Source organism: Puccinia triticina, chromosome 11A (genome assembly GCF_026914185.1).
Source record: "Puccinia triticina chromosome 11A, complete sequence".
Taxonomy (NCBI): domain Eukaryota; kingdom Fungi; phylum Basidiomycota; class Pucciniomycetes; order Pucciniales; family Pucciniaceae; genus Puccinia; species Puccinia triticina.
Window position 1 is genome coordinate 1,008,156 of NC_070568.1, and position 26,879 is coordinate 1,035,034.

Below are 26,879 nucleotides of genomic sequence, written 5' to 3' on the forward strand. Positions count from 1 at the left end.
AAGGACTCGGTAGGTGGAGCGCTTAACACTTGCCTAACCGAGCTGTGAGGCTTTGAGCGCTGCTGATATCTGCAGAATAGTTATTCCAACAGTTAGCATTTATGTGCTATTATAAGGCACTGCAGCGCAGGACTCACCTTCTCTCGATGGGCTAGTGATCCTTCTGCTGAGGCTGGAACCGGTTAGGTCTGGTTGGGCTTCGGAAGCTGGCGTGCTGTATCAAGGATAAGTATCCTGTCAGCATCGCTGTCCTAGCTATAACAATCCCAGCGTTCCTACTTACCTTGAAGGTGTTTGGGTCGGCTTGGGTCGTTTTGGCACTCCGTCTGCTGTTGACGTGGCTAAGAGTAGATGAACAGGGTTTCAGCTCTCGCTTACTCCTCCTGTCTGGGAGCCGCATGCATATGCATGGACCTAGGGAATGCGCGGACTCACCATTCCCCCTTGCGGGGTTAGGGTTTCGCTCCTTGCGCTTCCTTTGACCTGGGACGAGCCCTGAGTCTTGACAGCAGGGACTGGCGCATTTCCGCTTTCGAGAGCTTTGAGGCGAGCATTGAAGGTTTCGACCATTCTGGACATTTGATTCATCTGACGGTTCATTTCCTTAAGACGCGTCGACTCCGCGTTCATCATCACGAGGATAGCTCCGAGCGAGTTTGGGTCAACGATTACCTCTCCTTGAGGTGAACGGTTGCTGGGATTGGCAATGAAATTTTCCAGGTACGCGAGGAGGACTGAGGGAGGTGGCTCGTTGTCCGGTTTGGCAGGGAGACGCGTTGTAGACCCGTCGGCGAGATCCATATCATCCATGATTGCGTCAGGCGCGCCGCTGGGTCGGTTGGGGGGGGGGGAGGGGCCATAGGCTCGTGGAGGGAGTGAGTAGGAGGGATTCTGGATGTTGGGGGTGTGTTGAGGGCTGTTTCGGGGGTGGTTGTGCAAAAAGGTGGTGAGATGTTGGTTGCGGACAGAATCCTGCATACACGTCTGCTTTTGGCCGACCCACATGAGCATGTCAATAAGCCAGGTATGCCTTTCTCTTTTTGTTTCAGTCAGTCCCCAACAGGAAATGTGGCTAACTATTTTTCCGCTTCAGTTGGACCCCAGTCTGCTTGAGTCACCATCCGGCATACACCAGTCTCCCAATCTATCGGACCTTCACATCGACTCGGATTACTCTAGTGTATCTCTCTCGCGGGACCCAATGGCCGTCCAGACCCGATCTGCTGCTTCAGTGTGAGGCCCAGCCTACTATCAATTTGCTATGTGGCTATGAAACTATCCAAGAGGATAGTTCGCCGAGATGCTTGATAGCAGTTTCTGGATTTATGCTTTATACTTTGCGAGAACGATAAACTTTGTGATGTTTGTAATTCAAGAATGAATTACTTCGGATAAATAAGTATAATGAGATCAATAATAATAACAAAGAATATTCCGATAAGGAAAGAAAGGAAAGAAGAGAGGAAAGACAGAAAGCGAGGAGAGAAACATGTAAAAACCCCGGGGAAGGAAGAAAAGGTACCACCCGACTACACGATCGTAGCGGGCATCAACTCTCCCCCGGAGAGGTACACACCAGGCCATAACACTCCCCCGCAAGCCAATATCACTGATAACAGAGGTGATATTGGATTGGACACCAAATGGACTGGTGTGAAACTACATACAAATCTAAGTGTTACTCCCCAACAGACTTGTTAACTGTCAACTTTCACGCATACTGGCTACTATACTAATGCTATTTTTAAAGACTATACTATGATTTATCCTAAAATGGGACTTTTGGCACCCATGAACCGTGGAACTATTTTAAGGCAACCACACTCCTAAATCAATAATCAATAATATGCTTATATATAAGACTAGGAGTAGCTAACACAGTTATGTCATGTTATGTGAGGGTTACAAGCTGGGGAGATGTGACATGTGCAAGATGCAGGCAATGGGAATTGAACACGCGACAGAGGTAACACTGGGCTCATAACCTGTAAAAACCCCGGGGAAGGAAGAAAAGGTACCACCCGACTACACAATTGTAGCGGGCATCAACTCTCCCCCGGAGAGGTATACACCAGGCCATAACAAAACATAGACAACAATCTGGTCATCCCGAATGACGACATCGCCGATCATCATACGTCATAGCACCATGTAAATCGAATTCTCTCGCCATCCTGCCAAGCAGATCGAGTTAATCCAATTATTAGTAATTGGCTTATTAATCTAGACGCATAATAGTCTGTCAGCTCAGATAATTAACGTTAATTATCTGCTTGGGTCGTTACATTCAGCAGGACCCTGGAAACCCCCTGTAAATGGGGGTAATGTAAAATCCAGAATTTCGCCAAAATTCATACATTTTTTGACTTGATTCATACACGTTTCATGCCTACACTCCGGGGATTTTCCAGTTTTTCATACATTTTTAATGCCTACCATTGCTGCCGAGGGGGGGGGGGGGGCGCAGAAGAATAAAATCTTGCTTCAATTTTGCAAAATTTCCATTTTTCTTGTCCTCTATGCAAAAAAGAAAACAATAGGAGGGTTCAATTGTGGGCTTAAGAATGCCTTCTGGTGATTTTCAGGTTAAGTTTTAAGAAGTATTGGGGGAAATAAAATTGGTAAAATTGACTTTTGATGCCCTATGCCAATGGTATAGGCCCTAAGACAAGGGGGGCTGCTGAGGGGGCGAAGGGGATTTTCTGTTGCACTCTCAGGAATTTCATACATCTTAGTTATTACCCTCCCTTACCCAGCAAAAAATTCATACACTTGAAGTGCTTACCATTGAGGCCAAAAAAGCCCATTCATACCGTTTTTGTGCCTACCATTTTGGGTTTTTGCCAAAAAATTCATACATTTTCATTACCCCCATTTATAGGGGGTTTCCAGGGTCCTCATTCAGCCCCTGAGCCCGCAAGCGGGAAGCCCAAACGAGCCCGCCGAACGAAGGCCGAGATGATCCTTTATCGCGCGCAACTGGCCCAAACCAAGGCTGAGGAGGAGCGATTGAAAACCCTCAAATCTGCCGAGAAGCTCAAGGGCCAAAGGGGCAAGAAAAAGAATACCGGCGGGCGTGCGCACAATTCCCGTCCTGCATCCCAACGATCAACTTGAGACTACACCTCCATATACGACGCTGCTGCCGGCGCGGGGGCAACTGATGGCTCAACCAACGACTTGAGCCCCCCGTTTATTCTTGAAGACTACAAGAACGTCTGCACATACCTCAAGGACGAAGCAAACTACACCCGTATCTTTGGTGATGGGGCCAAGACGGTGGTAGGTACCACTAAGGTCACCAAAGGAGCGGCGTACGACATGTTTGCGGTATTCATTAATCACAAGTCAAAGAATTGCTTGCACCTCACCGGTAGTCAGCTTTGCCAACGGATTGATGGCTACAAAAAACGTTTTGTGAAGGCCAAACAATGGGCCAAAAACATGGGCGCGGGGATCGAGGAAGGAGACAACCTCCCCACACTTGCCCAACTCTTGGAGGGGAAGTGTCCATGCTACAAACGCATGTACGCTATCTTTGGCCCAAAAGCTAACATCACCTCTTTGGGGACTTCAACTCTTCGGTTTTGGGCCGTCTGTACAACCCCACCTATGATGAGGACAATGGTTCTTTGCAGGAGATCTTCTATCCAGGATGGGAAGAAACTCAAGACAAGCCGTCCGCCATGGCCAACCCTATCCTAGTTGCCGACAACAAGCTCCCAAGGCCGCGCGCGAGTTGTTTGACCAAGGGAAAACTGTGGCCGAGGTCGAGGGCCTCTTAAAGGTCATTTTTGGGTGATACAGATGGTCCGTGGTTTTCTCTCTCATCTCTTCTCTTAATAGGGTTGGATGTCTCACCTCTTTCTTCATTGGGTCCGGTAGGAAGGACTTTGCGGGGTTCGCAGATCAATGGCTCTTTGGTCTTGCCCCCCCCCCCCATGCCTCATATTTTCAGCTCTTCTATGAGCCTGAATCGTATATGTTTCATCTCATTTCTATCTTCTGGGCCCACTCAGGGTAGTCCAATGTGTGCTCAATCATGACACCTGTTTTTCACCACTTCCATCCTCACCAACCCTATTTGATTTGCTTTTTTCAATGCTCTTGGCCTAGTCGGGCCAGTCAGAAGGTTCCTTTATTATGAAAGCTGTGTTTTTGTTATCATGATACCTCCCCATGCCACAAGCTTCTTTTCTTCAAATGTTTGTTAGCCACCCGGGTAGTTGTATAGCTACCCACCAACGCAAAATCTACACTTAGTTAATCATTTACACCTGATCGCGCAAGGAAAACTTGGCCTTTGGAGGCCTGGGTAGCTCATTGACGGGCAAGATTTTTGCCCCAACTTCAAAATCCGCTCTTGGATCGCAAGCCTGTACAAGCAATACAGCCCGCCGACTGTATTGATTTGCCCGTTGGGGCTATGGAACTGGTTAGAGCCCAGAAAAGTCCTCTCCATCCACTTAGTCCCCCAACCATGGCGTCTACTCATCCTACTATCACCAAACCAGATAACCCAAGGGAACCAAGGAGGGTCCAACGTTGGACTGACGGGTCAACGGCGGCCCATCAAGCATGACCATTCTCCTGCGCTGGCTCTCGGTCCCAGGCAACTACATGCAATGGAGGGCCGCGTCCCCAATTGGCAGCAACCGGCTGTCCTGAGCCGACATATGCCAGGAGATAGTTGTGATTTTAGAAGATAATCACCTACATCACCAAAACGACTGGAGACGTAGGTTGCCTCGAATGATTCCGCGGCTTTGGTGTGAGAGAAATTGACTGACTGACAGACATGTTCTGGGATTTGGTCATAGGGGTAGGCCATCGTATATTAGACCTCGAAAAGTCTTACCGCACCGCTGCCGATTTCATGGAACGCACTAGAGGACGAGGTCATGATAGACTCGGCGGTGTGACGGATCAGATAGTCTTAAGTCAGTTTTCTCTAGTACTCCAGTGCAGCAGCTGGCTGTGGCCGCTAATAACCATGCATGATTGCTGCCCCAGATTATACTCGGAGGCTATGCAAATATTGGGATGTACTGCATCATATCATGCGCTCTGGAGGTCTTCACAAGGGAACACCAAGCAATGGGGCTCGCCTGGGGGCACAAGACATAGGAGAGCCGACCGGAAGCGCACAGAGGCGCACACTGCAAGAAAAACTCTAGAAACTGCTTGCAGTTGAGATGCAAGAGCTCAAGGCAAGCTGTGCCTCATGCATGAATCAAGCACTGGTTGATTCCATGCACATTGCCTCATTTATGCAAGAGTGAGTCTAGGTACAAAAAACTGAGTACAGGAGTTGATACCTGTGCAAATTCCCCTTTCATGTGAAAATTCCCCTTTCATGTGTACATACCCCTTTCATGTGCACATATCCCTTTTGTATGTATTCAACCCTTTCATAATGTGTACATAGCCCTTTATGTGCTTATACCCCTTTCATGTGTGTATATCCCTTTCATGTGCATGTATCCCTTTCACAATGTGTACATACCCCTTTCATCATGTGTTCATGACCCTTTCATGTTTACATGCCCCCTTTGAGTTGTTTAAATCCCTTCCAATACCCCTTTCATCATTCAGGTTTACATACCCCTTTGATGTTTACACATCCCTTTCATGTGCAAATACCCCTTTCATGCATGAATACCCCTTTCATGCATACATACCCCTTTCATCTTGTGTACATATCAAGGGTGAAAGCGCTGCGCTTCAAAAAGCGCAGCGCAGCGTGAAGCGCAGCGGTTTTGGTGGCCGCTGCGCTGCGCTGAAAGTAGCGGCCCCGCCCGCTGCGCTACCGCTTTTTGGGTCTGGCAAGAAGCAGGGACCCGCTACTTTCAGCGGTAGCGCAGCGGAACCATCGCTGCGCTACCGCTTTTTGACCTGGCCGCGTAGCGCTCCCCCGCTGCCAGCCAAAAAAGCGCAGCGCAGCTGTTTTGGTGGCCGCTGCGCGGCGCTGAAAGGAGCGGCCCCGTCCGCTGCGCTACCGCTTTTTGGGTCGGGAAAAAAGCGGGCCCCTGCTATTTTCAGCGGTAGCGCAGCGGGACTGGCGCTGCGCTACCGCTTTTTGGGCTGACTGCGCAGCGGTTACCCGCTGCGCTGCGCTAAAAGACCGCTTTTTTGTAGCGCAGCGCAGTGTTTCAGCCTTGTACATATCCCTTTCATATGTTAATACACCTCATCACATTCCCCTTTCATGTGTACATATTTCTTTCATCTGTACATATCCCTTTCATGTGTACATACCCTTTTTATGTTATTCTGGCTGGATTCAATGGCACATGGAGTTTTTAATAAAAGAAAAAAAAGGGTGCTCAAGGGGATGCTCATTTGCCTCAGCCTACTGCATGAGCACTACAGCATGTTCAACATTGAAATGCTGAACAAGGTACACACTCAACTTGAAGGTGCACCAGCACAGAATTTGAGTGCTTGACTCCAGCTTGAGCTGAGCGTTGATTGAAGCTTGCTGCATCTCAACTGCAAGCAGTTTCTAGAGTTTTTCTTGCAATGGCAAGGCCTTCAACCAGGCAAACAGAGAGGCCATCACCGAAGGATCTGAGGACGGCTCCGACAGCAAAGCCACCAACAGCAACTGATTCAACAGGTTTTTCATTTGTGATCAAGACACATAGATAGAAGAAATTTTTAGCTGTTATCATGTTTGTTTCATGATCACCCTTCACAAGCCTAAGAGATATGAGATGAGATAACATGAGATACCCAAGAGAAAAGGAATGAGCAGGAACAAAGTGACACAATTGAGATATTTATTCACAGGGGCAAGACCCCAAGTGAGTAATTCACCTCAAGGCATTTAGCCTGTACACTGTCCCGATGAGCCCAAGCATTATCAGAGTTGGTTGCATCCGGCAAAGGAGCCTCTTCAGCCAAATTCTCATCCCCGAGTCGGGCAAGCATCTTGTGCAATTTCACACAGCAGTTGATCCATCAAATTATCTCCTTCATGTCTGAGGGCTTCTGGATGGCCAGGCACAAGTGTTGAACGGAGGCCCATCGTCCATTGAGGATCCCAATTGTATTCTTGTTCCAAACTCGCGACCGTGCAAGGCAGTAATTGAACTCGGTGTTTTCCTTGATGTAGGCGGCAGGGGCCTTGTAAGCTGGGATGCACTGCGGACTCAATTCGTACACTGAGTCTGCAATGAGATACTGGCCTGTGGATCAGGAGATTGTTAGTAGGCATACACATAGCGTGCGATAACCAAAGAAATTGACCTGGATCAAAATAGGTTTGGGGATCTTTGTAGAGCCCCATTTTCTTGAAAACTAAACTATTGCCGCACGATCCAGGCCAACCAGTCATGTAAGCTGTGATAAACCAATCACAGTCACATATTACTGACAGTTGATCAAGTATCGCTTCTTGCAATCAAAAAAAACCTCCCCATCTATTGTGGGACGCTGGTACAGTGGGATAGTAGTGCCATTGACGAATCCAACGCACCCTTTGAACCCTTCCGCCTTCATCACATCAGATATCTCCTTTTGCCTATTTGAATCGGGCCAGACTAGGCATAATTTGGAAAAATCATTGATAGCTTGGACCACTCAACAACTGACTTTGACAACAGTACCGCGGCCCACAGAGAGGTTCCTTGAGAATTGGCCAACCAAGGCCCCGTTGCCATTGGATCCAAGCCTCTCGAGGGTGAGGGCCAACTGATGTGGTACTGGTAGTTGTTGGCGAGGGCTCTTGCTGTAGAAGATGGGGTTCAGATAGATCTGCTCCAGAAGCCACACAAAACCAGGCTTTGTTGTGCGGACTGCTATGGAGCTCCGCTTGGTGCTAGGCCGGCGGCAGCACTGGCAGGGGAATGGTGTCGAGTGACTGCTCTCACGGATGGTCCAGTAGAAAAGCCGTAGAGATTCAAATGGATAGCGTAGTGGAAGTGGTTTTGCCGGGGTTTTAATCCTTGGTGGCGGTTGTGTTGGTTTGGAAAAAGGATTCTGGGAAGGGACTCTGGGGATTCTTTGGACTCGGATTTGGAAAAAGATCAATGAATTGATAAACCCTGACTTGGATCAGAACAGGATGCTATGGCCTCCCATCCTCCAAGTTTGCCCGGAACTTGGATTCCTGGAGGTCTGTCACAGACATGTCATCATCTCCTCGCCCGCCATGCGCGCGCACCCACCGCAGACAACAGAAAGAGAGGAGAGGAAACAACACAAAGAAAGGAAACAAAAATAAATAAAACAAGAAGAGGAATCAAGAAAACAAAGAAACCAAAAATCTAAGAAATGAGGAAGAAGAAACCATAGGAGAAAGAAGGAAAAAAAACAGAGGAAATAAAGACACAATTCACAAATAAACCCACAGTACATTCTGTGTTAGGACCAAGAAATGTGAAGGTTGACTTGAGAGGGAAGAGAGGATAACAAGAGAAAGAAATGGGGGGGGAAGTTCTTGAGGATCTTGAAGTCTTGAGGATGAGTGAGAATCTTGATGGTTGCTTTTTGATCTTGATGCTTGCTGATCTTGATGGTGATGGCAGCAGACTGCTTCTGACTAGCTGACAACCAAATGGGTCACCACACCACTTGCTTGAAGTCCTCCTCCCGCATATCAAACAACAGTGCCAGGTTGTATTCATTGTGAGTCTTTCCTGGGGATTGTGTATGCAAGTATCGATTGCTGAGTACTAAACCAAGAAGATCTGAAATCATTGATTCGTCCTCAAACAGGAGGTCAATGACAATCGCGTGCCCGGGATCATCAGGAGCCACTATTGCGCCAAGGGAAGGGACTCTCGGAATTCCCACTATTGAGTCAAGGAGGTCGTTGGTCTCCTGATGGTGGAGGAAAACCAAAATCATGAACAGATCACTAATGATCTGTTGGCGCTCACTGTATCTGTGCATTGAGCGGGTGATGGCTTCGCGGGATGTGACAAGAGGGTCAGCAGGGGAGGCCGATATGACGGACGGCGAGGCAAGAGCGTCAGGGGGAGATGGTGGTACATATGGGGCTGCTGGTTGTTGAGGGCTTGTACTCCGGCTGCCAATCACCAATGGATGGAGTGAGTTGAGGTGAATGCCGGAAGGGTTACCGCAAGGGGTTGATGAGGGCTGTTGCTTGGGCCGCCGAGTTGGAAATGGTATGGGTGTGAGGGTGAGGGGGGTTGTTGAGGCCGCCAATGGTATGAGCACTAGTACGTTTCCGTTGCTCAGCCAGCATAAAAACGTGCTGGCGGGGTTTTGCTGGTGAGTTACAATGAGGCTAAAATTTTAATTGCGCAGCGTGCGCATTTCTACTGGTGAGGAGATAAAAACTTGCTGGCGAAATTCAATCGTGAACCCCCCTATTAAAAACATTAATCATCTTGTAGTTTAGAGTTTGCCACGTGTCTACTAGTCACTGCGTATGCGCAGCAGTTGTATGTAGTCAGTCAGGCCGCGCGGTACCGGTTCAACTCTTTTCCTCACCGAGTTTGACCAATGCCGAGCGGACCTGAGCTAATCAGTGACATGGATCTTTTTGTCAGGTTAGTAATCAATCACCAAGTTGGACCAATACTGAGCGGACCTGAGCTAATCAGTGATGTGGATCTTTTTGTCAGACCACATTGTGCCCCAGCTTCTAATAAAGAGTATGGGTGGAGCAAACAATTGTATAAACATCAATTGCAAAGCATGCACTTCAAACGTTGTTGGATTTCCCGCGCAGAATATCCGGTAGCGGTCACGTGATATCCGGTAAATACCCGAATATCTGGTTGGATTCTTGGATTGGGCTCCCCACTCTCATGCCCATTGGGCCCTGTCTTGCACACATCTCAGATCATGTATGCAAAGCTGCCAACTCTCTTGCATCCATTGGGCCCTGTCTCGCCCGCATCTCAGATTGTGAAACTACCATAAAACCCCCAGTTGTACGTGCGACTTGCACCCAGACAATGAAAATAAATGAAATAACAACAGGCCATGAACGGGTTAAGGGGCTTCTTTTTTTTTTTTTTCAAGTGCAGATTTGATCCCACTTTCTTAAATCCACAAAATCCTAGACCTCTGGATCTAAGTTTTGGGGTGTTTTTTTTTTACAAATTTACAACGAAAAATAGCACACACAACAGTTAAACAAAGGCACAAGTTGAAATCCCCAAAGGCCCGAAGGCCCTATGGATGACCCTCCAGCTGTGCCGCAGCAACAAGCAAAAGTGGGCCGGTTGTTAAAGGTGTCCAGGGAGGGCCTAACCAAGTGGTTAGGGGGCTCCCAGGGAGGGGGTAGGACGAAACCGGATCCCCTGGGGGGATAAAACGGTGCAACTCCCTCTCCTTTGAATAATCACGCTGGGCCTGATGCCACCAGCATTCAACACTGCACACCCCCGACCGCATGTTGCTAACCCCCTGGGTGTTATGATTCGCCAGTGCTATCATCACCGTATCAACCCAGCGGGGCCAGCGCCTTCCAGCCGCTTTTCCAACCAACTCAGCTTGTTGCCCATTCACCGCTGGTTGGTTACTCCCCTCACCTGCGTTCCTTGTCATCACCCCACAGCTGGCTACTGAAATGAGTATTGGTTGCACAAACGTGCCCCTTGGCCGACAGTTTTTCCAACCATACAGCTCCCACGCTGCCTCGCTCATCCCACGCCCGTTCTAGACGCAACCATTGCTTTCCTACACACAAGCCCACGCTGGTCATGTGTTTTGCCCTGTTGTTCCTAACTCACCCCTTCCATCAGCTCGATGTACCGAGCGCTCCCACCATCTTTCTTTCCGTCAGTACTCGCCACCGCTGCGCTTGCCCGCCTACCTGTTTCCAGTCACTTGGGGGTTTTCTTACTACACAGCTCGTTTGAGAGGAAGGGAATCATCAAACCAGGTACCCAAAAGGAAAAAGATGTTTTGAGTCCTAACACTGTTAACCATCAGTTTAGTTGCGATACAAAATTAATCATTTTTGGAACGTTTTGTAGTAATCTCTTCTTGGGCGCGGACAACTACTATAGCGCTTGTAACAAATCTTACTCCAGCTGGAAAAAAATTTCTCTTGGATCTTGGTTGGAATGTCATGCTATTGCTAAACATCTGGTACAAGCACGAGATTGTTTATTCAAACCCGGGCAAGAAAACTGTTGGATTGGAAAGGATCTTAAACAAAGTATTATCATTGGTGGATGGAGCAAAAGCCAAATGAGACAGGATTGCCTTTAATAATCCCGGTGTTCATGGATGTTGACTGACAATGAGAATCTGATTTTCTCTACATTCGAATTGGTTAATTGATAATGGATTTCTGAAGTCCGACTACTAGGCCAAGAAAGAGGAAATCTTAGACCTTTTTTCAAAGAAGTATTCCGATTTCGCCTCGAAGTCAAGTGGATATGTCAGCTGGTCAGACAATCGAGCGCGCGGGTGGCTGCGTATGCATGGGGTGGAGGTCCCAATGAGCACCAATCGCGAAGAACTACTTTAGTTAATGAACAAAAATTGTAAGTTTTTGATTCACGTTACATCACCCTTATTCCTCTGTGTCTGGAGCTTGTTAACCGACTGCATGAAAATTTTTGTCAAGACGCCGATTCAAAAGGTAAAATGTGTAATATCCTAATTTCCTCAGTTACCTGCATTTTCTTTGAGCGAGCAGGCTCTCGAAGACCCTGCTCGCTCAAAGACACTATCAAAAGGCTCAAGGAGCCTGTTGGGTCTGCATGTATCAAGCAAGACGCTGCTGGCTATAAGGACGCAATCTACGAGAACACTGCACAGGCTGCCAATTGAGATAAACAGGAGCTCTGAAAAAATGAATCATATCTGAGAATGTGACTAGCACTGTTTAGCTAGCTTGGTCAAGGGCTGCAGTTGTGCACCAGTATTCATCAAAGAATTTATTTATTTGTAATCCTCAGTAGCCCAGATTTACCTTTTCATGTATTGTATTTGATTGACCCAATTGCATTTTTCGTTTTGCACATGTGAAGGGGTCTTATAACTTTTGCATCGCGTTTTTTGCCGAACTTAACATTCATGAATCCATCCTAATCTAGCGCCCTGACAATGGGTGGTCCCCTCGCGAGGGCTCTGTTTTCAACCTAATTGCTCCAGTACTTTTCTGCTCTCACGTTTGAGAGCCCCGTAAACCAGTGATCCAATCTACTGTCATTCCTTCGCCATGAATAAGGGATGCGGATGGCTAATTGAGGGATGGTCTGTCTTGCATCAGGCTCCAGAACCACGATGGCTTACATCTATTGTGAACGTCAAGCAGTCAACTAGACACCCAAACATGATTGCCCCCTGTATCTCAAGCTGAGTCTATCTAGCAACAACCAATACTTGGTTTGAAGCAGCTCTACGGTCAAGATCTTCCCCTGGGACACCAGTTCTTCTTTGACCGTGCACGACAAAGAGCTTGATCATCAACCCAAACCAAGAAACGCTCCATGATGACCATGCCTCCAACTCACCTATTGTCCTGCCCAGCCTGATAATCACATTCATCTGCAGCATCTTCATTAGCATGTTTTTCTCTCTCTGATCTTTAATGCCTTGTCTTGGTGAGGACAGAGGACTATAGCAAACCTAATAATCCAATCTCTTGAAAGCTGGATCTTCAGAAATGAACTCTTCAATGAAATTTATGCTTCCAGATCCACAACCAAGGTCAATTCCACGGGAACATTGTCCCGCTCACAAAGATTATTCTTCAAATCACCTCCCACAAAGCTGTTGGTACAAACGGAAAAAAACCAAACTAAAATAACAAATCACTGCAACTATCAACTTGTTGTACGTACATTGATTGTGGCCCTGGGTGCATATTGAGAGGAAGTTGCCTGCTATGCTGACTTTTTGAGCCAGTTAAGGGGTAACTGGTTTGAACTAGCCAGCTGACAGTCGAGGTGTGGTAACACATCTCTGGCAGAGTGGGTGATTTGAATACATGTAGCAAGGGGAGAAGACTTGGAATTGCTATTTTCCCCCTTGTCAGTTTATATTTCAAGCAATCAAATCAGCAATTACCTCAACAAAAATAAAAAACTATAAAAACCTACCAATCAATATGATTGTGTGTTCTGCCCAGGGAATTCATATCACACATAACTTGTGGCGCTGCCTGGAAATCTTGTGTGAGGATGATGAGAGCCACAATAAAAGAATCATGTTGTGATATTGAGGCTACAAATGTCAAATTGAAAATGTTTACTGGAAGACTTGGATTGAATGAGCAGGTGTGGGCGTGTCTGGGGAGGGGGCCTGTGACAAAAGAGGTGTTTGTGGCACAGGGGTTCAACTTAGCTCCATGGGGTATTCAATGGTGGAGGCCGCAGAATTGTGGGTTAGCAAAATGAGATTCAATAGGAGGATGGGGTGAGATCCAACAGCAAAAAATGGGTTTACATGGGGCCGTAGGCTTCCACCCTGCAGCGGCGTAGCCGCTTTGGCCTCTAGTATTTAATACATCAAAACGGTTTCAAATTTACTACCAAATCTTTGTGTGCAGATTGAAATTCATTTTGAACAATAGATGAATCAGGAATTTTTCCAAAGAGTTTCTCTTTTCCATGCTCACATATCAAGTTTATCTACAGCTTTATTTCTTATGAAATGACTCTCTGTAAGCTTCAAGGATTTATCTTGAGCATCTTCTAACACTCAGAAGGGTGAATTTCACTCTTTCACAAGAAGTTGAGGAATATCTCCTGGATATTTCGTAATTCAAGTTGACAAGATCTTCTCATGGAAAAGTTTTTTTTATCCTCACGAGAGCCTTAGAATTCAGTCTCAAGCGAGATTGAACCCATCTCAAACTTGCCTTGAGCTAAATTCAGCATTGATTCATCATTAATTCAGCATGGATTGACAACAAGTTAATTAAGTGGAAATTGAGTGTAACTTGCTGATAGATTTCCGGAAGTAAGTTTAAAAGGTTGAAAAAATTATTGAATGATTGGAATTGCATGCAAGTGCTGAGCAAGCTCCGCTGGTATAACCCCATGATTAATCAAAATATATTATATAGTAGTAATATGAGAAACTAGTGTTTCTGCCAAGCAGTTGACAATTCCTTGCAGTGTGGTTGTACATATGTTTTTAAAGAGTTAAAGTAATTTATACGGTCAAGTTGCAGTTGGTATCAATATGATATCAGACCCTTTCCAACAAACATTCAGCATAACTTCAGCAAAAATTCAGCACAAAATTACACATCACTTGGAGCCAAGTCCTTGCAGAGATCTTAAACGGTTCCTAAAGAGAGGGGTGAAGGCACTTGCACGCAAGTGCTGAGCAAACATCTGTGGTGTCTATGGCCAAAAAAACAATAAACACTCAATCCATCGCCCTCCAGAAAAGCACAGCCACCGAGACAGCTGGTAGATCAACAAGGAACAATTACCATCCGGCTGGTTGACAATTGTGTTAAAGCGATTTGGAGGTGTGCCAGTTTTCCCGCCCTGAGCAGTAAAAACAAAACCTTGATCACCAGGAGTGAAGAGATCAAACAGGGACAAAATATTATTTGTCAAGGCAAAAAAAGGTTCCTTCCTGGTCAAGATGTCTAGATGATTAATCATGTGGGGTGAAGGGAATTGCTGGGGTGCCGGGGAATGGAGACGTCCGCAAGGGATGTGGCAAATCCAAACAAGCAAAACATTCACTTAATCGGAAATTAACACTCTCATCCTCTGGGACTTCTGCTGTTTTTGCCCCTTGATCAACTCACACGTCTGACTTGTTTATCATGTCAGACAAAATTGTGAAGAAATCTGACAGAAGAAGGGCGTGCAACGTGCTGCCGCGACTTGATGGATTTGCCACTGGCTAGTGAATGAAGCCCCTTCGGAAGGTAAAAATAGCCGCCCTCAAATCATGATCCTGTTTCCAAAAGTGAAGCTACTTTTGTATCAAAGCAAGACTAGGACAAGCTAAGCTCCTCAATGCGCTCTTACGGTCTTGAAGCTCTCGCCTCCCCACACCCAAATATGTGCTGTCAATACCTCATAACGAAGCCGCTCTATGCTTGCACAGGCTACAGTAAATAATGCATGAATAGGGAATCTCCGGTTGTTCTTTCAAAATGCTTGTTGGAGGTAACTACATTAAATTAACGCAATGGTCGAATATTTAAACTATACATGGCATGGTAAATAATAGTAGGTACAAAACCCAAGAGCAACAAAAAAGGTTTTGATCATTGACCACATCATCAATACTTGGCAAGTTGGGATACCACGCTCACTTCGAGTGATCATCCGAATCATCGGAAGGAGATTCTGCTGAATCACATTTATTGTAGATCTCATTGACAGCGGCGCGAGTCTCACGATTTCCCTGGATGAAAAAAGCATACCGGGAAGAAAACAAAATCAGACATGAGAACAGGAGAGGCTCTTCGAGGCGGCACGAGGAGGTCAAAACGTTCGGGAAGAATAGGGGAGCCAGTGAGACACTAACCGTGCAGTTATCATTGCAGCAAGACTGATATGCTTTCACAAATGGCTGGGATTTGCAAATGCAAGTGAATTGATCAGCGGAGCAGCTCGGCGCCAAGTCTTTCAGCTCGGTCAGTTTTTGCTTGTAACAGAGATCGGCACATCCTGTGTTTACCGCTGCTTTGGAGTCTCCATGGTCTGCCGGGCTTGACGTGTCTGAGGAGTCTGTTGATTGGGTTTCCTTGCTATCGGTGTCCGCCGATTTTGTTTGGGCTTCTCCTTTGGAACCTTGGGCCAGCGTCACCGGGATCGGCAAGGAGTCCGGGCTGATGTTTCCCGGCTTGAATGCGCCCGGGAGCTTGACGGTAGGTTGATCATCGTCGGGAATGGGACTGGATCCTGACCCTCCTTTGACAGCTATTTGCCCGCAAAACACGTAGTATTGATCTTGGTGCCCTTCCTCGGAACTTGATTGGCCGAATGCAATCCTGAGAGGGGGGGCGTACAATTCTGTTAGCTCATGTTGCGGGCGCCATTGCTTGGCCACTCATTGCATAACCGTTGAGGTGGACTGGAAGACAGCTTACATTTCTAGCCGAAGAATATAACTTCCATCTACGATGTCTTTGGGAATCGGAACGTCCCAGCGGTGGCCATCTTGTTCAGAATTAAATTGCTTGCGCAGCTTGTTAGAGATACCATCAGCTTCCGCTTGGATCCTGTGGTAGTCGGTTGTGGATGCATCAAAATTCTGACAAGCACTTGAAGATGTTCCGCAGTAACCAAGATAAGCCAGCATATGGCCTTTCGGGTGCGGAAAGCTGTTTCACGTACAAATAAGGGTTGCTAAGTTAGGCGTAGTTGTGGAAAATATTCAAGCTATCTTGCTTACCCTTCACCCTCGTTTCCTGCAACGATTAGTGTTACCTTACCGCCTGCGTTAACTGATAATGTCTTCTTGGCACTTTGATCCTGAGAGCTGAAAACTGTACCGCCTGGTGGGGCCACCTGCTCGTTGGGTGTTTCTGAAGCACCGCAAACAAATGCAGGGGTGTTGATGAATTTACTGCCAATCCAGCCAATATTTGAGGGTGCATTTCGGAAAGCAGTCTCACTAAGAGGTTGCTTCTGAGCCTTCTGGAATTGTAAATCGTCAGATGCCCAAGACTTGATATAACCGTGGCCAGCAACGACAGGTATCAAGACGAAGTAGAAAACTGGGAAAATAAGTAGTTTGGGCCCGCCCATATTGAATTTTTGGTCTGAGAATTAGATTTTCAGGTTCGACCTTCGATTAGAGAACTAGATGGGATTGCCGATGTAAATGGGGCGCTCGGCGAAGGTAATTAAATGTAGGTAGTCGTATTTTGAAGCGGGTGGATGTCGGAATGAGGGCGAAGAAGAGGGGGAATTTATCGAATTCGAGCCTTGGTGAGTCAGGGTGGAGATGCTATGAGGAATGCCTCGAGGATAGGAAAGAAAGCACAAGGGGATAGTTGAGCTGCTCTGAAAAGTTGCCACAGAGCGGATAAGCTGGGAGATGGAAAGCGCAGGCCACTGGGGGATATGCGATTAATGTTGACAGACACTGAGGAATGCGCTGAGGGAGTTGGACTCAGCACACTCGGAAAAGTCATGTAGCCTGTTAGCGAAAGCCCACATACGAGAGAAAAGTAATGATAGCATCACCCAACTGTCGTTTAGAAATGCCGGCCTGCGAAATGCCAGGAGAATCCTGGGCCAAAAGCAGCTGATAGTAGAGTTAAACATATTCGAATGGAACTTCAGCGTGACTGGAGCTTTTATGCAAAGTGCTGAGCGCTGGAGACAAAAGAAAAGATTACTACCCATACAATGCAATGTAGCGAACGAAAAAATGTTACCAGCAATTCTCGTTGGGACATATTTTTAAATGCTCCATTGACGATCCGCGTTGAAGGCGCGTCAGGTAAAAATATGCAACTGGGTAACAGTTTAGTTTTGGATCATCAACCAGAGAAGGCCGTATGTTATAGATCTGAGTTACTAGCTGCAGTACACAGTCATTAAGGCAAGCCCTGCCGACGCCCACGTCAGCTGCTGCCTTACGATTCTTGCCCTTGAAGTGACCAAAAGTATGAATATCGTAATAATGATGGAGAATAAGAGCATCCACCACCGTATCTGTAAACCCGCTCGGTAAGGCATGTTTACCAAGTATGTAAGCCATTTTCCACCCCTAACTTAACTAAGTCCCTCTCTATGTGGAGGGGGGACGCTGTCCCGCAGGAGGTCGCTTCGCTCCCCCGAGGAGGAGGGACTTAGCTAAGTTAGTTTCCACCCCCGTGTCCTCTTTATTGTGAAAGACAAAAGAGGAAACAACCTTCTTGATATTGCATAGGTGAAAACTCTGGTATATATGTACATGACTGGCAGAAACTACTACAAGGTTCCATAACCTTCTATGCAAGGTTTGTACAGCTAACTACGTAGTCCTCGACACTCCTCAACACTCTTTAGAGCGACGAGGGAGGCTTTTTTCTTTAGCTAAGCAACCGAGCCTCGCGGGACTCGCTGTGGATGCTCAAACTCTGCAGGTTAGGCCAGTGTCTCCAATTGTAACCTAACTGATTTTGTAACCTAACTGATTAGGTTACAACAGCCCTTTCTCCAAAGGAATCTTTCAACAAAAGGAGCGAGCCTAACATGCATAACACACAACGCACAATGGACAAACATACATCCATCCCTGTTAGGTCAGCAGGTACTCGTTATACCGCTACATTGAGGAGTGGGAATATGATTTCAAACAAGTGAAAACCTTTGGTAGACTCCTCCAAGCCTCGAGTTCAGGGCTAACTCAACCAAGTCCCTAGCGAAAACGGAGGCGGGACCCCGTTTCGTCCCGCAGGGACCCTCGAGGTTAGCTCAGCCGACTGTTGCTGCATAAGAGAGATCGAGAAGGAGAGATCGGAAAACCTCTTCCATGATAAGGCGGAAAAATAGTAGCACCTGCCGGGTCTTCTTAACACGCGCCTGGCTTTCTCAACACCCGGGTTTGAACTTAGCTAAGTCCCTCGATCGGAGGCGCGCGAGCGCTTTTGTGAAGCAACCCTCCGAAGGAGGGACTTACGCCCTACCTCGCAAAACAGTAGGCAGCAGAAATCCCATTTGGCTGGGGAAAATTTTCAAAATCTTCAACTCTTGATATCTCGACTCAAGTAAAAGCCATTGAAAATCGGAGCAGACAGATTTGTCCGCCTACATCTGCCCTTTCACTTTCCACCTTCCTGAGGTCGGATCCCTTCAAAAACACTCTTGAATCCCAAATGAAATAAAAAGGAGTTCATGGGTTTTGGGAGGGCATTGTTCAAACAGGCCTCGGTCAAAGCCATACTTTTGACACCTGTCAAAAACTGGCAGCTCTTATTTTTTTTTTTTAAAAATCAAGGTCATGTGTTACAGGTGTGAGACACCAAGTATCAGCTGTGAGCTAGGAGGCCAATGACAGGAGGCCAAGACAAAAGAGAAATGAGAAACGGGACGACTTATGCACCTGTGAGACACCAAGTAGCAGCTGTGAGCTAGGAGGCCAATGACGGGAGGCTGAGACAAAAGAGAAATGAGAAACGGGACGACTTATGCACCTATTTGGGTGCGTGAGGAGAGAGACAAAAACGGATGAGTGAATTGCATGGTGAGCAAAAAGAAGAGAAAGAGCCAGAGAAGAAGAAGAAGAGAAACAAAAGGATACCTGTGAGACACCAAGTAGCAGCTGTGAGCTAGGAGGCCGATGACAGGAGGCCAAGACAAAAGAGAAATGAGAAACAGGACGACTTATGCACCTATTTGGGTGCGTGAGGAGAGAGACAAAAACGGATGAGTGAATGAGAAAGAGAAGCAAAGCCGCTACAACAATCAGACTAGATAAAACAGCTTAAACCTAATCAACGGTGGGCCGATGCGTTACGTTACAATATTTAGGCCTAAACGCGTAACGCATCAACCGTTATTTTTAAGAAAAAGGTGTTAATTTTATCAAAAAAATATTGAATTTTCGATACTTTACAATAAATTACGATACGTTTTTGGCTGTATCTATGAAAAATGGCCAATATTTGCTGTTATTTAGGGTATTTTTGCATATTTTTGCACCCGTGGGTGTTATAGTTAACTTATTTTATACACTCGATAATCTTAATTTTCTGTATTGTAACTTATTTTTCGATACTTTACAATACTTTACAGTTACGGTTAACTGTAACGGCCCACCGTTGACCTAATCAGATGATGAACTGACTGAGAATATCATCCTGCTTAGATGGAATGGCTACCACGATCTTGGGGAGAGGAATTCCTCGCTTCATGAGGCGGCCGGACTGCAGGAAGAAATCCGCCGATCTGCGCTTCAAACCACGAAACTCTTTAGTGTTCAGTTCTGCGGGCCTCTCGAGTGTTGCTAAAAAACTTTCCAAAAGCCGCCAGAAACCCTCCTGGTAACCTATGTATTCATCCAAGGAGGTCGCAGCGCCAGCAAAGCAGGGTCAGATGAGGGCCTCCTCCTCATCAAAGTCGGATTCCGGGATAGTCTTGTCCTCCTCCAGGGGGCGCAGAGACAGCCCATCAGGCATGGTGAAGGATTTACCTGGCCGGTGAACAATGTCAAATGAAAACAACTGGATGAAGGACACCCAGCGTGTCATCGGAGCGTTTGGCAGACTGGGGGCATTGATCATCTGAATTAGCAACTGCGCGTCGACCCGGAGCTCGAAGTGTTGTCCCCACAGGACTGTCTGAAGCTTCTTGAGGATCCTTGCTACCCCGCAGAGTTTGAGTTTAGGCTGTGAGTACCTTGACTCAATGTTGGAAAACAAAAGCGACTCGTACAACGCTGGCCAATCCAGGCCATTTACGTCTTCTTGAGTGAGAACCGCGCCCGCGGCGTGAAAGCTAGAGTCGACGGCGAGCTTGAGTTTTCCCGCTTTGGGTTCATAGTTGATCTTGACAAGCACAATGTCCTTGCCCACTATGACTTTAAGTCTCTGAAAAGCCGCCTTGCACTCCGTCGTCCATACCCAGTCAGTGTCTTTTTGTATCAACCGATGAAGTGGAAGACAGATCTCGGAAAGGGATGGAATAAAAATGTGAACATAGACTACTACGCCCAAAAATCCTCGCATTTCCATAGCGTTAACCGGCGTAGGCCACAAGAGAATCTTATTGACTTTGCTCCTTGCCATCCTCCGCCCCTCCTTACATACCACGTGGCCGACAATTTCCAGCGCGGGAACGCAAGCCGCCAACTTAGACGCCAACACTGTGAGCCCACTCTCCTCAATCCAAAAGAGAATGCGCTCCAAAGTCGTGGCATACTCCCATATGAAACGCGGGATCCCTGGATGCCATGACAGCTGCTCGCCGTCGTAATTGGAGACAGGGCCCTTAATCCCTCCGTCGTCAATGTAAATCCCAGCGTACTCGGGGATCTCTTCCTGTAAGATCCAGACCATCTGGGCCTGATAGACAGCTACGGAGTTAGTAGCGCTATGGGGAAGCCGAGTGAGCTGGAACCTTCCCAACGGTGTGTCAAACGTTGTAAGAGGCCTAGAGATGGGATCCAAGGCTCGCTCGTCGTAGCCGCCCATGATATCTCCCAGGCCGTAGCAAGCTCGCCCCGCGAAAGACTCCACAAACTCTTCCGTTGCTGGAGGAACACCGGCATCCTTAATTGTGACCCTATTCAGTGGTTGGAGATCGTGAACTACCCGGAGTTTCCCGTTGCTTTTGAGGACACAGAAGACCGGGGAGGAATAACTAGAAGTAGACTGCTCGTAGAGGCCAGTCTTAACCCTCTCACACACCAATTGGATAAACTTGTCTAGCTTTGCCGCAGGGATTGGAATCTTTTTCTTCTGCCACGGCTCGTGCTCCACGACTGGGATGATGTAAGGGAGGCCGTAAGTGTCCTTGAGTAGACCGCGCTCCGCCTCCGTAAAAGCTATGGCCAGGTTACGCTCTGATAAGACATTTTTTATCAGATTCAGCTCGTCCAGGAACAACCAACTGTCTGTACCAAAGTTCACGACAGAAAGCCTCTCCTCAGTCACCCGACCTTTAGGCATGAAAGGGCCGGCTAGAGAACAAGCAAGGCCGCGGTAAGGATCATGTGAAAGCGGAGGACGCTGGAGAGGGGGGTTGAGGCCTTGAGGCATAGGTCAGTTGACCGGCTTGATCTTCCTGTCAACCGGTTTGTACTTAGCCGCGAACGCCAAATAACTCCCTTTGGACCACGCTTCAGAGAGTGCTGACTGATCCGCGAGCCATAGGCCGTGCTCCATCAAATTCCAGGTGCGGTGCTCTTGCTGATCCTTGAACGCCACCTTGTCTGAAAAAAGAGAAACCAGACGAACATCTTCTGCTCAAGATAGTGGCACGAGGTAGGGTACAACAAGTTTGCGTAGCATCACGCTCCGGAGGTGCACTTTGGTCAGAACTTACTTTGTGTCCAAAGCCCCCCCACGGCACCTCAAATTCCACTGCTCCTCCTTCAAACTCCAAGGAAAATAATAGTTTTACCTCATCACGGAGGATCTTTAGTTTTACCTCGTTGCGGAGGCTCGGGAGTTTAGACTCATCGCGGAGTCGAGCTAGATTACCCTCATTGTGGAGGACGTCGAGAGACGTATCTAGTTTATTCTCATCACGGAGACCGGGTTCGAAGGCTAGTTTTTCCTCATTGCAGAGGCAAAGTTGAGCCGACAGATTATCCTCATTGCTGGGACGCCCCGCAAGCGACGTTGGGCAATCCAAAACTGAAACAAAGGACAAAACGCGGGGGCGGCTCATGAATGTGGCAAACATAGAGTTTTTGACAACAGGGGCGGCATCATGCCTGGAGGTGCATAACTGGGAGGAACTTACTTTTAGTTCTCCAGTCCTCCGCGGATACCCAGAATCCTCCAAAATAACCCGTGCCTTGAGATCTTGACCCGAAATTGCCCCACACGCGCCCGAAGCGGTGCCAAAAGTTGAAGAAGAGATGAAAGAAGTCGAGAGATGAGAGGAACCAGAAACAGGGCCTATTTTATTTTTGATTTCATGGGTTTTGAGCTGTTTTTGAGATTTAGTGTTTTGATCATCTTGAGAAGCCGGAAACAGAGAAAAAGAAAGACGTGGATCCTCTTGAGACTGAGTTGAACCAGCGGCGCGTGTAAGAGCCCGTAGGCTCTTCACTGATCCGTTGGGCTGTCCGTACAACAAGGTTGAAAGTCAACCTTGAGGAAGAATTCTAGAACCGTGGTGTGTATTGCTAGCACGGTAGAATGAGATGAAAGGTGGTCCAGGAATTCTCCTATCAGTATATACAAGTGTGGATCTGGAATGAGAAGGAGGAAGAGATGGAGAGAACAACAGAGAGTGCTTACCTAGCACGGTAGAATGAGATGAAAGGTGGTCCAGGAATTCTACCGAGCTAGGAAGGAGAAGGAGAGCTGAGACTATGTAGGCTATGCTTATGTGATCTTGTCTTGTGAAAGCCCAGGGAGGGCGGGGGTTTCACAGCGCGAATGCGAGGTCCTATATTAAAACGGCCGCTTCTTGGTTCAACGTTCTTCATAAAAAATGACGGCCCTCCGTAGGGTCTTCGCGGACCTTCCCCATCCGGGTTAGCACCGCCTTCCTCCCCTTCCCAGGAAAATCCCTCTCCCAGCGTCCTTGATTGGTCGCACAGAGGGAGATTTCAATTTGCTGGCCGTCGGAATCAGGCAGCAGGATCTTCTCCCCGCTGCGGCCTGAGAAAATGAGTGTCGCTTCGAAGTCAATGAGAAAAGGGCGGCCCAGAATGATTGGCCCTTCTGCACAGGTGATCCAGACATGACAGGATCCAAGAATTGTACACCCCACTCGAATCTGGACGTCTTCAGCGACTCCCACGAGCTCGCACGATTGATTGCCAATGCCGTACACGGCCGAACTGAAGTTAACACGGGGACTAATGCTAAACTTATTTTCCATCGCATCTGAGATCAGATTCAGCTGTGATCCTGAATCAATGAGAGGGGAAGCAGTACTCTCCTCGTCACCAATCAAACAGGGAAGAAAGCCCAATGGGCAGGAATACAGGCGCGAGTCGCCTACGGGACCTTCAGGGTCGGGACCTTCCGCCAGTAGGGTTCCAGAAGACACCTTGAAGTCCTCTTCGCCAACCTTCACGCGCCGCTTGGAGACCCATTTCTTCATTCCCTCCGCCAACGAAGGCGAAGCCGCCAAGAGCTCAGAGACTGTTACGCCCGGAACCGGAAGGTCAAATATCTTCTTCAACATCCCTTCGGCAGCCTGAGGATAGTCCTTGCTGACCCCTCTCTCAAATCGGACCTTTGGGGCGGGAACTTTGGCTTTGGCCTGCGATCCTGACGCTTCAACGTTCGGAGAAGACGCTTCTTCTTCGTTCGGTGTCGCCGGAACTCTCTCAAACAACTCGGGCTGATCTTCCATGCCCTCGTTGTCGGATTCAACAGGCGCCTTCGAGGCCTTTCGCAATGGCTTGCGCGCTGCAGTAGGCGGAACCATTGGAGCCTTGTAAGGCTTGGGTGCTTCATGTTTCTTCCTCGCAGGATCAGCCTCGTAGGTACCGGAGACCGACTGAGAAGAAATGGCTGGAGGGTACCAGGGCTCAAGTGCGCCACAAGTAGCGCGAAATTCAGGAGCGGTTGCCGCTGCCGAAGCTTTAGGCTGATAGGACGCCACCACGTGCCGAATCGGGCGTGACGAGTCGAAGGGGATCAAGGCTCCATTGGGCAAGAAAAAATTGCTGCCCTTCTGCTTCACGAGGTTGGCCTCTTTGTCCTTGGCCAGCTCCATACAGCGCCCTGTGCCGTGTCCTTCGCGATGGCAATAATAACAGACCAAAGGGCCGCGAGGATCGCGTGGGGTACCAGGCGCTGCCGAGGCACCCTTAACCACGAACTTCTTCTCCAAACGCTGCTTGAAAGACTGCAGCATCTTGGAGATTTTGTCTACTGTGGCAGGGGTTTTATCGGAGACAGGAGCTTCCTTAGGACGCCGATCGTCCTCCATCTTTTGCATGATGTCGTTGGCCGTCTTAAAATCTGATTTCGGGATGGCGACAGGCTCGGGTTTGATCTGCTCAGAGGTGAAGGCCACCTCTTCTTCCATCTCCGACTTAACGGCCGCCCTGAGTTTGCTGAGTACCGGCAAACGATAACGTCCATCCAGCGTCTTGACCATCTTCTTTTCCTTAACCAAATACGACTTGATACGCTGTTGAAAGGCCGATGAAAACGAAAAGAAGAAGTGATCTACCGCCAAATCCTCGGAAGACAGGTGCTGATAGCGGATCAAATACGACAGGATGACGTCAAAAACTGATTTGAAAGCCCGGTACGCGTCCAAAGTAGAGATGCCGCCCTTGGCGGCCCACGTATTTCTGAGGGCTTGCAGATCTGCGACGGTGTAGCGGACCAAGTTGACCTGACCCCAACGCTCGATCATCTGCTCGCGGAGAGTGGTCCACGACTTTATCGCGTAGCCGCTCATATCCCACACTGCATCCTGGATGTCCTTGCTCCCGAGAAAAGAAGGAATCTGGAGGACCTTGTCCTTGTCAGATGCGCCGTCCAAGTTGGCCGCCAACTCATACTGGCGCAAGAAGGCTTCGACCCGCGTCCTGGTGAACTTGAGAGATCAATCTTGCGGCTTGATTTTTACCATCTTGCGCGATGATCCGGCGTTTTGAGGTGTGTCCATGGTAATCTAGCTGAACAAAAGAGATGATCAAGGGCGGCTCACAGCTGTGGCAACGTAATGCTTCGAAAACGTAGTAGAGCCCTGGAGGTGCACAAAATGGGAGGACTTACTTCTAGTCTCCTGTGCCTCCACCGCTGAAACCCTAAAAAAAAAAAAAAACTGAGGAAAAAAAAAGAAGAAGACCGCCAAGCATCTTGAAACCGTGAAAATCGGCAAGACTGTAAATCTTGAGGTCGCTGGTTTGATCCCGGCTCAGGGGACCAAGTGTGGAACTCCGTCCGGTGCAGGCCGGCGGCAGTTAGCTGGAGGGGAATGTGGGAAATGAAGTTTTTATGTGCCCTCCGGGTGATGGTCGGGATGAGCGATGAGGATTGGTTAAGCAATGCGGTTTGGGGGGGAAAGATTTTTACAACCGCGTTGAGCGCGCGTCGGCGGTTTGGTGTTTTGAGGAAAGAAAAAAAAAAATCTGGATCCGGGGAGAGACTCCCGAGATCAATAAGATTCAGTATGGCGCTTTGGAGGGCGTCGGATAATCAGCAATAAGATTCTGATGGATTCCTATATGGGATCAGCTAGGTTCCATGCCTCCCTTCCTCTGAGTTCGTGGGCGAACTCAGACTCCAGGAGGCGCCGCGCGCTGCGGACCTATCATCACGCCCCGCACACGCACACATACACAAAGACACAACAAGAAACAACAAGACAAAATAACACAACCAAACCCTCCCCACTGTAACCATCCAACGCGCGCGGTAAAGAAAGGAAAAAAAATTAAAGTTTAAAAAAAACAAAACATCATGAGAGAAAAAAGAAGAAAAAATAAAAAAGATTGAAAAAGCTCCTGAGACTTCTTGAAGCAGATGTCCGCCGCGCCACCAGAGATCTTGATACCTTGAAGATTTGATCTTGACGTCCTTCCGCGCGCCGCGCCGCAAAATGAGTGTTGTCCCTGCGTGTACCAAATGGCGCACCACACCGTCAAAATTTCCAAGGACAACTCTGCAAACAAACGCACGCGTCACTCAGAGCGTGAGTGTTTCTACATCAATGAACATCTGCATTGCAAACGCCTCGCCATTGAGTGGGTTCCAACCAACCAACAACTTGCTGATATCATGACCAAGGCCCTTGGCCCCATGCCTTTTGAGAGGATTCTTGCCAGCCTCAAAATGTCTGCTCCAACATGAGCGGCATCCACTGTGGCAAGTACCTGGGGGGACAGCATGCGCTAGCTGCGAGACACATGCGCCCCCCGCAATTGTCCGTCTTACTCTTAAACAATTTTGGTGTGAAATCAAGATGACAACACATTACTTTCTTTGCTTTTGCAGATTTTGACCGGAGTTTTTTTCATCTCCTTTTTTCCTTCTACTCTTTTGTTTTTTGTCTTGTTTTCTTTTTTATTTTTCTCTGCTCAATTTTTTGATCAGTTGTCGGAGTCTTTTCGAGGAGGTGGCTGTTATGGCGTATGGTTATATCTCACTATTAACATATATATTTAGATTATGCTTGTACAATGTTTCTCTTTGTTACTCTAAAAGCCTCCTCCCTGCGGTGCCGGTGAACTTTCTTTTCTTCACTCTTTTTGCCTTCTATTCACCGGCACCCGTCCCCAGGTAAGCACTTGATGTTTTCCATTTTTTCTTTCTAGCTTTGTTTCTCTTTTCTTTCTTTTCCTCTTTTCCTCTTCTTGTTCTTCTCACTCTCTATTGACCAAAA

The 26,879-nt window shown here is 47.7% G+C and overlaps 4 protein-coding genes across 4 annotated transcripts; 1 reads left to right on the forward strand and 3 right to left on the reverse strand.

The window, feature by feature from the left end:
- Nucleotides 1-516: 516 nt before the first annotated feature.
- On the reverse strand, nt 517-1,005 carry PtA15_11A102 (uncharacterized protein; the record flags this gene model as incomplete). The annotated part of the gene is made up of 1 exon (XM_053160977.1): nt 517-1,005. A coding segment is annotated over one exon (489 nt), but the record flags the coding sequence as incomplete, so codon positions are not given.
- Nucleotides 1,006-4,798: 3,793 nt separating this feature from the next.
- Nucleotides 4,799-6,611, forward strand: PtA15_11A103 (uncharacterized protein; the record flags this gene model as incomplete). Its single annotated transcript, XM_053160978.1, has 2 exons — nt 4,799-4,918; nt 6,531-6,611. 2 exons carry the CDS (start codon nt 4,799-4,801, stop codon nt 6,609-6,611), a joined length of 201 nt encoding a protein of 66 aa, XP_053024970.1.
- Nucleotides 6,612-15,219: 8,608 nt separating this feature from the next.
- Nucleotides 15,220-16,664, reverse strand: PtA15_11A104 (uncharacterized protein; the record flags this gene model as incomplete). Its single annotated transcript, XM_053160979.1, has 4 exons — nt 15,220-15,315; nt 15,439-15,904; nt 16,004-16,237; nt 16,309-16,664. The coding sequence occupies 4 exons, from the start codon at nt 16,662-16,664 to the stop codon at nt 15,220-15,222; spliced, it is 1,152 nt and encodes a 383-aa protein (XP_053024971.1).
- Nucleotides 16,665-16,718: 54 nt separating this feature from the next.
- Nucleotides 16,719-17,078, reverse strand: PtA15_11A105 (uncharacterized protein; the record flags this gene model as incomplete). Its single annotated transcript, XM_053160980.1, has 2 exons — nt 16,719-16,922; nt 17,004-17,078. 2 exons carry the CDS (start codon nt 17,076-17,078, stop codon nt 16,719-16,721), a joined length of 279 nt encoding a protein of 92 aa, XP_053024972.1.
- Between the last annotated feature and the right edge of the window lie 9,801 nt (nt 17,079-26,879).